At 42.7% G+C, this 13,475-nt stretch overlaps 2 protein-coding genes across 2 annotated transcripts in view; both read left to right on the plus strand.

Annotated features, from left to right (window-relative positions):
- The window catches only part of dab1a (DAB adaptor protein 1a), a 294,645-nt gene extending 292,202 nt beyond the window's left edge, over positions 1-2,443 (plus strand). Inside the window, exon 20 of the mRNA XM_042484070.1 lies at positions 2,289-2,443. The gene's annotated coding sequence lies outside the window, so the exon portion shown is untranslated. The remainder of the gene's footprint in view (positions 1-2,288) is intronic.
- A 4,730-nt stretch (positions 2,444-7,173) lies between these two features.
- On the plus strand, positions 7,174-13,375 carry LOC121941325 (vegetative cell wall protein gp1-like). Its single transcript, XM_042484102.1, has 7 exons — positions 7,174-7,406; positions 7,891-9,071; positions 9,214-9,353; positions 11,556-11,753; positions 11,836-12,045; positions 12,221-12,334; positions 13,371-13,375. The coding sequence occupies exons 1-7, from the start codon at positions 7,398-7,400 to the stop codon at positions 13,373-13,375; spliced, it is 1,857 nt and encodes a 618-aa protein (XP_042340036.1). The 5' UTR covers positions 7,174-7,397.
- Positions 13,376-13,475: the final 100 nt, after the last annotated feature.

Below are 13,475 nucleotides of genomic sequence, written 5' to 3' on the forward strand. Positions count from 1 at the left end.
CACTTTTGCTGGCTTGTTTACAAACTGACGATCCTGCAGAGTAAACCATGAAATGCACCTCAGAAGGACTGAAACTTTTGAGAAATTGTATTTCATTTTCCTCTAGACCGTCTCCTCTTCCTCTTGACTCTTCTTTAAGGAGGTGGAGTCGCACAGCTCATGATATTCATTAGGTTTCTTTGTCTCTGCTTTAGTTTGTGCCATCATGTTGCCTCCAAATGTCACTTCCTGTCGTATGATTGACCTGAAGAGCAGCGCACGGCGGCAGCAGAAATGGCTGTATGTGATGAAGATTGCAAAAATGTAACATCACTCATTTTTGGCCTTGAGATGAATTCTCACCTTGTCAGCAGAACTTCCTGTCAGACCGCTCTCAGTTTTCATCCAGTTCTGCAAACATTAAGTACCTAATACTCATGTTGCAGCGACTGGTAGACCCCAAACTCTCTGCACAGAGTGAGAGACGTCTCCCACAATATAATAGGCCAGCCAGTAGTCTCCAATCAAGTTGTCTGCATGGCAGATTGAGTGGCTGGCTGTAATTATGTGTACGATAATAACGGGCCCATTGTGAGTGACTGCAGCAGGCTTGGTGCTCTGACTGCAGGGTGTTCCATCATCCGCTGTTGTCTTCCGGCTCAGTTGGGGAGAAATACAGACATGATGACTCATAACTGGTCTTTCAAGGCGCTAGTTTATACCTCTGATTCATACTGGTCCTGGAGGGAGCCTGCAGTGGGAGAGAATATGCATGTGCGCGCGCAGTGACACACTCTGAGACAATAACTCACACACGCACACGCGCATATAAAAAGGAGAGTGAGGGGTGAGTTTTTCAGTGAGAGCTCTGTATGGGTGAGAGGAGGAATGACGTCTCCTCCAAAATGGTGCGCTACTGCCACCTGATGGTCGGGACAGGGACAGGAAGTGATGCAGCTTCGCAGGTGTGGATCGTGCTTGTCGGGGCTTGTAGGTGAAACTTGCAGTTGAGAGAATGAGTCAGAAACTTGGGTCCTCCCTTTTAATTATGCAACATTAAGATTTAACTTTGAGGGCCAAAAATTCAACCAGGGTTTTGCTAAGTTGTGGCCAAAATAATAATCATGATTATGAGTATTATTGATATTAAAAAGTATATACAGTATATGGATGCTACTTGTAAAAGGAGAAGAGGGATTGATGGAAGAAGGAAGTGGTCTTCATTACCCTCCTGACAGAAATGGATGCATTTTACAACTTTGGTCAATTACTCTCAACAGAAATATCCTAAAAAAAAACAAACTTTAAATGTCATGAGAGCTGTGAGGTAAAACTAGTGTTTCTTGCAACTGTGTATGGGGGAAGCAGCACAATGTATTTCAGCCACATAAAAACAGTACCACTAAAACTTCTGCACACTAAATATAGTCTACTTTCACCTCTTGACCTTTCTGTCAGACAACCCTTTACGACAGGAAACTGAAACTGTTGTGTTATTCTCTCCTGACAGCCACCAGAATCCATGACAGAAAGTTATTTTACTCCACAAGACAAAATCAGTCTCTGGTTTTCTGCTGCCGGTTAGTTTGTGTTATTGCATGACTTTCAGAACTGAGCTGTATCGGTTTTCTTGTCTGCCTGTCCAAACTGGGAGCATCGATTGCACATAGTTCTCAATGAAGGCTCAGTCACGAAGGACTTTCCGTGGCGTTCTCCCCGCCGCTCGCTCAGTGCAAAAGGCGAGGGGGGAGGCTCTGCAGAGAGGCTGTGTGTTGTCCTGTGCAGCATGTGTAGTAATTAAATACAGTATAATATTCCTGACTGCATATCTTTCTTACCCTGATGGTTGCCAAGTTGGCAACGCTGTTTTCAACTCGCACTGAAACGTCTGTTTGGACTTTAGGAGGAGGGGCCGAGCGCAGCCGCGGGGAAAAGGTGTGCCTGATTAGAAAAATAAAAGACAAAACAGGAGCAACTCCTCAAACCCCACCTGTTCGCTGCAGCCTCCAACCTCACATTGCTCTGTCACCTCAGCAAACGTGCAACTTTTTGTTACTTTTTCAGTTTTCTATTTGGTTTTGTATGTTGTTTAGTTCAGTTTACTCTTCTATGTGAAGCCTCCTTGGAAAGTCACTATATAGATCCAAGGTATTATTATTATTGGTAGACTAGTCATGCAGCACAAAATGGTTTTATCTTGATTATCTTGTTTTGGAAATTGAGGGGAAGTCAAAATCCCTCCCAGGTTTATAAGAGAAAGAAAAGTAAAAGCTTAAAAAATTGCTGATGTTTTTCTCTCTCGTGCACAGAAGGGGAAGGACCCTCTCTACGCCCAGATCAACAAAGGGAAGAAATAAAGAGACACACAGGAAGACAGACCTGACCAGCACTGAGAGAACAGGAGGAGAACCCTCACCTTGTGTGTGTGTGTGTGTGTGTGTGTGTCTGTGTCTGTGTCTGTGTGTCTGTGTGTGCATGCGTGCGTGCGTGCGTGCGTGCGTGCGTGTGTTTGCGTGCCTGGCACATCTCCCTGCCAAGCCCTTCTTCTTCTTCTTCTTCTTCTTCTTCTCCTCCTCCTCTGGCTAACAACCTCCCAGGAGGAGCCTCCACACTCTCTCTGTCCTCCTCCTCCTCCTCCTCCTCCTCCTGTGCTCCACCTCCTCCTCCTCCTACTCCTCTCTGCAGCCTCCTCTCCTCCTGAGAGGAGTGAGCCCTCTCGGTCATTCACTCCAGGCAGGAGGGATATCAATCACTGAGACGGATCCAGTTCTCCCTCCACTGCGCTGTCTTCTCCTCTCCTCTCTCCTCCCTGTGGCGACTCACACCCCAGCCTTACAGAACATAACCTGCTTCTCCTTCCCCTCCCTCCTCCTCCTTGTCTTCGCTCTCACACTCCTCCCTCTGCCTCCTGTGTCTGGCCAGAGACTGTGCTGCCAAGGAGGGACTGAATCAAGCAGTGCCTCCCTGTCTCCGACACACACCCACGCAAACACGCACGCTCATCGGGATTAGAATGATCATCTTTCGTTTTTAACTGACAGAATCTGCATCTGTAGCGAGGAGATCCCACAGGAGGAGCTTAGACTCTAACGAGCCTATCAGGGACGGCCCGTTACTGGGATCACTGCTTCTGATTGGTTGGTTGGTTCGGGCGTTGTCTCCCTTATTCTTGTGAGTGTCTGCTGGATCACTATGCAGAAACAGACTCTCTGGGAGCTACTCACACACAACGACACACACACTGCACACACACACACATGCACTCACCATACAAACACACACTCTCGCTAACAACGCATACACACAGTGATTTGCCAAACGTCTCTCCTCGCAGACAGACTCACACAGAGGCCAGAGGACCGGACACACTGAGGAACGGACCCTGAGAGGGAAGCCAACAGATTCTGTGATCGAACTGTTCATTCTCTATAGCTTTTGTACAATACCGATTAAAAAACAAAAAAGAAGAAATTGAAAAATGGAATTTTTATTTTATAAGTCAATCAAGCCGCTGGGGTCAGCTCTATTATAGAGTCAACATGGCTTTAAGGCATCTGATCGTTGGTTTGCCAAACTCATTTTGTAAATAATGATGACAACAACCATTTTGTCCACCGGACTTCTGTGCCATAAAATAGGAAGGCTTCAGTTATGCAAACTCTTGACGTTAATCCAAGCAATACCAACATTCTTTCTCCTGTTTTTCCCACTTATTGTTTCGTTGCCCTCTGATTTTGTTCTTGTGCATGGATGTTGTCGTCTTAACCTCACTTACTAATCCTGGTTCCACCTGCACACTTTGCCCCCTTTTTGGTCTTTTCAAGTCGCACCACGTCACATTATTATGTCCCCAAACAGATTCTGCAATTTAAGTTACCGAAACGACACACCACGGCCTCATTTTTCCATAGCATAAACCTACGGTCTCACTCTCTTCCATCCCCTCCTCGAATAGTCTTTAAGATCCAGTGATGCTCTGCCCATCTGTCTGTCTGTTGGTCAGGTGCCAAACCGCTGCTGTCTGAGCGTCTGTGTGTGGACTGCAGCAACCTCTGCTACAACTACATCAACTGTGATGCCAATGACTCCCTATTTTATGGCCAGAGTCCCCCATGTCACTCGAGAACTCTTTTGGACTACGATGTTGATTAACTTAAAAATTTGACAACTAGAAGACGAGCGAAGAATAAAAAGGGAAACGTTGCTGTTTGAGTACATAACATTTCTAGACCTATTTTAACTTTACCTCAGCTAACAGTTTCTTAATGTAAATTGACACATTATTTTTATCTTTATGAATATGACATTCTACAGTGGGTTTTTAGATGATTTTTTGGTTCTCTCTTGATTTACGTATTCCACCATGTATTACTGTTACAAATAAACACATCCCAAATGACTGATTCGTCTTTTATGTGTCTCCGTTTGTACTCTGCGTTTGTGTGTGTGTGTGTGTGTGTGTGTGTGTGTGTGTGTGTGTGTGTGAAAGAGAGAGTGAGCCTAATGGTGTGTGCCTGGCAGAGGTGACCCCTTTGTGAGTCTTTGGTTAGTGTAAAGGGAGCGTTACAGTATTTTGTTGTAATTTAACACGGCTTTAATGGCCTGTCACATTCTGCTGCTCTGGCAGCCTCTAATGCAAACTGTCATAGGCTTTATTAGCAAGCGACTACAAAACAAGCACTTCAGCCTCCTTCCTCTTGTTTTACGCCTCTGCTCTTCCCCCTGGAAAAGGTTAAAACATTAGGAGAGCTTTAACATGCTTTGTTGATTGCAAATTACGCAGGCGAAACTAGGACTGCAGATTCTGAAAAAAGGTCAGTTCACCCAAATCTTACACAACCAAAACTTCTTCTCACTCACCCGGGGCGTATGTGACTATGACGTTGGTTGCAATTTTGCGAGACGAGGTTTTGAGAAGAGAGTCTCGTGGGATTTTTTTCTCTACCACCCACATATTGTGTAGCTGAATGGAAGTTTGTTTATATAGCATTGAAAAATTACATTTGACAGAAACATGTCCTTCCAAAGGCACTGTCCCAGTTACTGGATAATCCACAAATGTCACCGTCAGCAGTTTTCTTTGGGACTATTTCTTCAGTGAAAGCTGTCCACAGTGAAGTCTATTGTCCAGTATTACCAGTATTTTTATTGAAATGTGCTCCCCTGCTGAATAGTGTCCCCCTCTACCCTACCCCCCGTTAATGCCCTCAGTGGCTTGGGGTTAGGACTAAGGGTTAGGTTCAGGTTTCAGTGGGGAGGAACACATAGCAAGCGGGAAACAGTCTTCTACATGACACCTAAACTTGTGTCATAGGGCAGCGTTTCCCAAACCTCTGCTCGAGTATCACTTTTCCTGCATGTTTGGATCTCTCCCTGCTGCAACACAGCTGCATTAACGATCAGCCTGTCATCAAGCAGCTTCAGGATGAATGAGTTGATCACTTCAATCAGCTGTGTTGGAGCAGAGCGAGATCTGCAACATGCAAGACAAGTGATACTGAAGTAGAGCTTTGCGAAATGCTGTCATAGGTAGGTGTAAAGTCTGGAGCCTCCCCATAGACAATGAATGAGAGATTGATTTTGTGGACTCAAAAGTTTATCTTTTTCATACCCCAGTGAGCTTTATTCTGTTGTGTATTCAATGCTCTGATACAGAGATGTTTCCATATACTCAGAACATTCTCCTGGGTGTCATTAGAACATCTTTCACCATTCATCTATAGGTGTTTTGAGGCTTGGGAGCTCCAAGAACTACATTACTTCAGGGGCTTTTTTCTGTGTGCATTTGCACCAACAATGGGAACGCTGAAGTGATGCACTAGAGGCCAGCTGGCAGTTGGTATATAGTAATGTCACTTCCATTTTGACAAGTCAAAATCCTGTATTTCCACTGTTATACACAGTGATTTTGGTTGGTATGCATCCTGAGTCCTCGATGCATCAAAATCTGAGAGGATGCAGTGAATTCACCGTTGATGCATTTACAGGATGCACTAATATTTTCCCCAAAAGGCTACATTGTGAACAGTGAAACCGTGTTGCATGGCTTTCATTAGTTTTAAAGTATTTCTCATGTCACAAAAGCCTCAAACACTGAAACTTGTGTTTTGGATATTGTTGTCATGCTGTCCGTGATGTCAGTGTTTTCTCTGCTCTTCTGATACTTGGCTCCCACTGACATCCCCGGCTCTGTGCGGATTTCAGTCGCTTCATTTGTCCATGTTTTCTTCCATTCTTTTTGTCACTAGTTGTCTTGTTTACACCGCTAATGGATCTTCTGAAATGGAGGTTGCAGGTGCTGCATTGCCACGTGTATTCAATCAGTTGATGTACACTTAAATCACTCAAGGTTCCTCTTGCTTGTACAGCACTTACTCAGACACAGGAGCTAAATTTGAATTTGGAAGAGAGTTGTTTATGTTTACAAATTAATATTTTTAGCCTGCTTTTGTCCATAGGAATAAAAGTATGAATTTTAAAAGTGGGCGTAATTCCCCTTTAAGTGTAAGTTTCATATCTAGTCTAAATAGTTTTTAGTTTAGCAATATTTTTCCGCACAGACCAGACTGGTTGGCTTATGATTTTATCAGATAGGCAAACAGGCCTGTGACTAAGTGACCAGCAACCATTTCTGTATATGATGTCAAAGCTCGACACACCTGTCAGTAGGAGCTCAGGCTGGCAAACAGAGTTTCTTTTAAAACTGTGTCAGGAGGGCTGGGTGCCTGTGTATTGATGCAGATGGTGTATTGATGTCATATTGTAAATGCCTCCTTAAATACTTTTGTGTCCTGTGTAACAAACCTGGAATGCTAACGGCCCTCTGTAGTTTTCTTTTTTCCTCAATGTTTACCCTCAAGATTCAGCTTAAGCTACAGACAAAACACCGTGCATCTAATGATATATGGAGAGCTCTCACAACAAATACAGCTGCTTTTCAAAGATTTCAGGCCTTGTTTTATGAAAAAAGTTAAGAGTAAAAAAAAAAAAAACAGCTCCAGCTACAAGGTTTCATGACAGTGACTCACAATTGCGCAGTGCCAGCTGGGCGACATTCCTGAAGGATACAAAAAAAAAAAAAAAAAAAAAAAATCTGTTGAGACTCAGCGTGGTGCGTTTAATGCTCAACCGGTGACAGACCCGTTTGACGAGACGGACTGTTTTTAAGAGATGAGTGCGAGTATTGCCACTCAACCTCATTCCTCCCCTGAAACCATCTCCTGCGCGCATGGGACGCACACTCTCGATCAGCGCGGAGGAGAAACACGCACCGAGTTGGTCTATTAAAGCCTTCAAGTTTTTGGTTCATGGTGATTTTTTTTAATCGGACACATGATGAGAGGCTGAAAAGGAAACTCACCGGAGTTAACTTACAAGACTAAATAGGCTTTTGTCGTTTTGGTGGACAGTTAAACATAATGGATCAGGTATGTTGACCTTTTAATATCCTTAAAGTGTGTTTAATGCTGATTTATTATATTAAAACGACACTATTTGCAATTATTGTGATATTTATTATTGATAGCAGGTGTAAATTTGCCTCCAATCATAATGACACAATCTGAATCTTTTGTTAGCATTAACTGAGTTAATTTCTTAACAGTAGATAGACTAATTGTCCTGAAACTGCATTTATTATACAAGTGTAAGCCTAGTGTGTTTTTGTGTGTTGAAATCCTCCTGATTTACAAATCAGGTCTGCCTGCTTTCCCTCTTCACCTAAACAGGAAGACTGATAGATATGCAAACGCAATAGAAAACAAACCAATCATTGTGCTGCAAGGGCTCATATACTACACCCGCGATGAACCACACTATCTTTAATAACATGTTGCACAAATTTTCATGATCTCAGACAACATGTAGTTTTATTGTATCTCAGTCCATTGCGTTGTTTGATCCTTTCACCAGGAAGACAAATTGGACTTTAAGGCCTTGAGGGCCAAGTTCCAGGAGGAAGAGCACCTCCTAAAGCAACCCAAAATCAAACCTGCTCTCCCAGAGAAACCTAAAGTTGTCCCTCCTCCCCAGAGCCCTACTCACTACGTCCCTGCAGGAGCACGCCCCTCCCTGCTCACCTCCATCAACCAGAGTCTGGAGGGGAAGGCAGTGATCGCCCCCAGAGTGGTCTTCAAGGACGACAAGAAGGAGAGCAAAAAGCCTCTCATCCCGACTAACTCCAAGGGGAAAGACAAGAGTGAAGGGAAGCTGAAAAAGAGTAAAGACAAGTCAAAAAGCAAAGAGAAGCTCGATGAGGATTCGGTGTATCAGAAGCTGAAGAAAGAGAATGGTAAAGACAAGAAACTCCCGCTGCTCCCCGTAGCACCTAAGGAGAAAACTGCAGAGCTGGTGCCAGCCTCGCCCCCACCCAAAGCCACATCATCTAAGAAAAAGGGTTTCCTGGGTTTTGGGAAGTCAGGAAAAAGAGAATCTGTGGCGATCACAGCAGATCCCATCCTGGATGTCCCCAGCTCAGAAGCTCTAGGACCAGCTCCACTTATTCCAGTACCTTCCGACTTTGGTGAAGCATCACCAGAGCCAGAGCTGGCCGCACCAAAGGTCCTTCTGCCAAACATCCCCATACCTGACTCAAGTGCTGCAGTAGAAATCCCCCCACCCTTCTCTATCCCTGCCCCTCCTGACTTCACCCCACCTCCCACCTTTATTCCCGATACCCCAGCTCCTAAAGTGCCAGCCCCAGAGGTTGAAACTCCACTTGAAATAGAAACTCCTGCGCTGCACGTTTCCAGGCCGGCCAGCCAAATTGAAATCATTCCCGATCCACCCAGCACCGCCCCGACCCCTCCACCCACTCTTGCAATCTCAGATCCTCCTCCAGTGGTCTCCACTCCCTCTCCATCACCTCCTGAGCCTGAGATCGCAGCTGAGGCTGTAAACATAGCTGCAGTGGAGACACCTCCTCCTCTTCCAGTAGCTGACCCGGCCCCCATTCAGCGGTCTCCCAAACCTGAACGTCCGATCTCAGCCCTCTCAGCCCTCTCCAGAGCGGAGGACATGAGCCCAGCGAGAAAGAGTACCTCATGCGACCAGAGGATCTTCAACGCTCTGGAGAAGGCACGCAGAAAGGCCAGGTAAATCACGCAACTTTATCAATTCAGAAATGAAGTTCTAAACCAAAAGTAGTAAAAACTGTTCAGCAGTTGATTTTGTACAATTTAGTCGACTTTTTTTGAAAAACACTAACATCTTATAATGCCTTTATCTGGTTTTCAGCCAGCCGACAAACCCCACCCCATCCTTCTCCATCCCCCTACCTCCCGAAGAGTTTCCACCATCTGAGAGTCCCAGCGTCTCAGTCCTCGAGCTCCCACCCATTGATTATGAGGGGAAACCAATTAATGGCCTTGACCACCGTAAGTTTGGACAAATCACTATAAAGTTCTTCTCTTCTTATTTTCTTGTAAGCTTTTGGATTTTCTTTTACTCTTTACCTGAACATGAAATACCAACAGCATATCTCATCATCGGGGTATCAGGTGCAGAGTGTGCAGCTACAGAGCATCATTTGTCAGTGTAGGGTTTCAGCTGTACAGAAAATCTGGTATGTATAGTGTGGTTTATGCCACAGGGTTGCCTCGGGTGTTGGTTTGGAGATGCGTTTTTAAACGTACTCATAACGAGAACAGTCCTGACATTCCTCTGATGTGCCAGAAACAACTGAGCAGCAGGCAGGGCAGAGCTGCAGAGGTATGTCAGCAATGATAGAGAGGAGGAGCAATGACAGGAGCACGTCCATCATTCTGACAGAGAGCTGCACTACAAACACTTAAATGTCTGTTCAACAGACAATGCATCGGTTGAAAAGTGAGTCTGCTGCTGTTCTGACGGTGACTTAATTTACTCAGAGCTTAAAATTTGTACATCTTGTTCGGCTGCATTATATCGGGAGAATATGCGATAAGGTTGAATGCAGCAATGACATTAGAACTCGAGATAAATAAACACATTACATACATTAAAATGTACGCGACCCCACAGCACCCCACAGATAGCGATGTTAATGTGAAGTTAAGAAGGTTAATTTTAGACGAGTAAAGTTACACAGATTAGGTTCAGGAAAAAAATGGTTGGGCATCACCACTTTACATACTCAACGTAAAGTAATGTAGGTCAGCTTTAGACAAGTAAAGTTACGTAACTTAGGTTCAAGAAATGGAACATAATTGGGGGTTACACGTTGCATACTTAACAAAATATCACATACTTAAGGTAAAGTTACGTAGTTTTGATTTAAGATGTAAAGTTTTGTAGGATAAATTAGGAAAGTAAAGTCACATAGGTTAGGAAAATGAACACGGTAAAGCATTTCATACTTAACTTAAAGTTACTTAGGTTTAGGAAAATTAAGTTACATAGGTTATTAATAAAAGCATCATCACATTATGTATACTTAACGTAAAGTTATGTAATTTATGTAAAGTTATGTACTTAACTTACAGTTATGTAGTTAATGTAAAGTTACTTAGCTTAAGAAAGAAACGCTGTGATGGTGTACCTTGAAAAAGCTCACTTGGTTTCACACGGGACACAAACATCAGTCTCCTGGGAGATTTCCTGTGTTTGTTTGATCCTCCACCATAACTTGGCTTCTTGCGCAGACTTTTTGCTTCAATACTTCGCCTGCTTTTCTGCTGTCAGTGCAGTGGTCTCATGATAGCAGCCTTCCCGATTACGTGGGTTATATATGAAGTCTGGTGCATTATTTTTCGTAGGTATATGTATGAACAATGCATGAGAACAGCCTATTCTGCTAAAATACAACAAATTTCTTAATGAATGAAAAGGGAACTATTTCCAACATTCTTCTTTCGAACAAAACAAACACAGCAGACCCCAAAAAAGAAAAAGCCCTTGCACCCTAGCATGTAGGTGCTCACGTCTCAGTAATAATCATCCTCATGCTGTTAACCATTTCAAGTATGTTATGTTAAGTCTCAGTGGAAATTGCTCTGTTATGTTTGAAAAACACATATTGTGAAATATAAAGTAATACCATTTTAAGGACAGTTCAGTGTGAATACAAGTTGATTCAGATTGATTTTGCATTTTTAGGCACAAAAGTTGGTCAGTTTAATTTAATTGCACCTTTCAAGAACACAGTGTCTTATGAGTACTTTAGATAAAAAGAAATGCATTCACTTAAAGGAAGTGTATTTTAAAGCAAAGTCAAATAAAAGGCATGGTGAATTTTTTTTTAAGTGAGGTGTGCTCTACGTCTCTTCATAAAGCTGCTCTGATTTTCCACTTGTAATTGCATTATCTCTGCTCTGCAGAGTTATATCACAACAACCTCCACACAGACTGGTTTGGTCTCCTCACAAAATCAAATTCTTCCACCCAGCTTGCTCTTGCCTTCTCTATCTCGCTGTGTTTGGAAACTTACTTCAGGTGTTTCAGCTGAAGTATTTTACTGTTGTTACTGCGCCTGAAGGGAAATCTTACTGTTAAAATGTCTGTTAGATTTAAATATATGACTTTATGGAACCAGAAAATATTTTGACAAACTGACCATACAGTGATTCTAATCACGATGCTCATGGCGTCATTGTTTGCAGGGCAAGCGCCTCCAGTCTTGGAAGGTATCACTGGCGAGGGGTCCAGCCCTGTCCCGGAGCTGTTGGTGGTTCCACCCCCTCCGCCCAAGAAAGTCCTCCCAAACCCGGAGTCTCTGGTTCCTGTTCATGACAAGCCAGACAGACCTCCCTCTGTCACCCTGAATGAATTCATCCCTCCTGCGCTTTTGGAGGATAATGGTGAGGGCACCATCGTAACACTTGCAACTTTGTAACACCAAACTTCAGTTTCCTCCCTAATAGTCTACCTCCTCGTCTACAGGCATCCCTGCTCCTCCTGAATTCTCCGGGACCGACACCACAGATGTCCCAGAGTTTGACGACGTGGCCTCTGATGCTCATTCTCCAGAGCTGCCGGTGTCAGAGTGGAACGGAGAGTACACAGGTCCGGATACTCCAGATGGACAGAACCTACAAGAGTTTTATGGCAATGGGATCAAACCTCCGGAGTGGCGGTCCATGGAGAACCAGGGTTGGGGACAAACTCCAACATAATTCACTCCCAGGATCCCCCTTCCCCATCTCTCAGGAATCTCCAGCACCAGCAGGGTGAGTAATCCTGATCTCTCTGCTTCGAAATACTCATTCCTTTCTAAGAACTTTGTATTGATTCTTTCACTCTAACAAACCCAGTCTTGAAACTCAAGTCGGCAACGGTGTCTATGACAGTACGGACAATGTCTATGAGGACATCACCCTTTCTGCCACCAAAAAGAAAGGAAAGAGCGACGGTGGCAAGAAACGCAAAGGACCACCAAAGAGTAAGAGCTCTCTGCATTTAACACACGTGCAATGGGTTGTTAGACTTTCTGTAAATCAGATAAAATCATATCAGTCATATCGATAATATCAATAAGATATTTACACTGTAAAATCTTTCTCAGAGTGCGGGAAGCCTTAAAAATTTAAGTTGACTGAATCTGAAGTTGAGGTTATTTTATTTATTTATTTTTGTTTTTATTTAATTCAAATTGTCTTTTGAAGTTCAGTCAATTAAAAAAACTAAGGCAGCAAGGACACTAACTTTTTTCATTTAAAAAAAAAAAGAATTTCATTTATAATAATAATAATAATAATAATAATAATAATAATAATAATAATAATTTTACTCATAAGCGTCTTTATAAACAGAGTTTACAGCGTTCTTTATTATTATTATCATTATTGTTGTTGTTATTATAAATGATGATGATGATGATAATAATAATGATAATAATAATAATAATAATAATAATAATAATAATAATAATAATATAATAAGCAAGATTAAGACAAAATGGAAAGATAAGTTAAAAGATAAATTAAAAGACAACGTCACATAAAAGTAAGTCTATAAAATGGGTATTAAGAATTGACATTTGACAGTGTATTTACACATTATGTTCATGTATTTGCTGTATGATAGTGCCTGCACAAATTGTGACATTTCACTTATATTCTCCAATTTTAAAGATGCCGAAGTCTTAGCAGTGATCCTTGACTTTAAAGGACAAAAGGGCCACCATAATAGCCATAAATAGTTAATGTTTTCTTGTGTGATTCTGTCTTAAGGACAGCATTTAAACCTAATACTACTGTATAAAAATTGACATTTTACTTCCTTTACACAACTCTGCTTTCTACAGATCCGTATGCGAGGCACAACAGGAAACAGTAAGTAGCTTTGTGAGAACTGACTCACTTTTTAAAATGAAAAATAACATGTTTTTCTGAATGACAGGTGTTGTTTATCGGCTTGAGATCCTACTGATTTAGAGTAAACTGAATCAAGCCTTATCTCTCTGTTGCTGTTTACAGAATGAAGAGAAAAGCAAGACGGGCAGGTTCGGCAAGTAAGCCCTTATTTTCTTGACCCACTTCTCTTTTCCATCTCGGTTATCCCCCAGACGCTGTTAGCGATGA

The sequence above is a fragment of the Plectropomus leopardus genome, chromosome 3 (genome assembly GCF_008729295.1).
Source record: "Plectropomus leopardus isolate mb chromosome 3, YSFRI_Pleo_2.0, whole genome shotgun sequence".
Lineage (NCBI taxonomy): Eukaryota > Metazoa > Chordata > Actinopteri > Perciformes > Serranidae > Plectropomus > Plectropomus leopardus.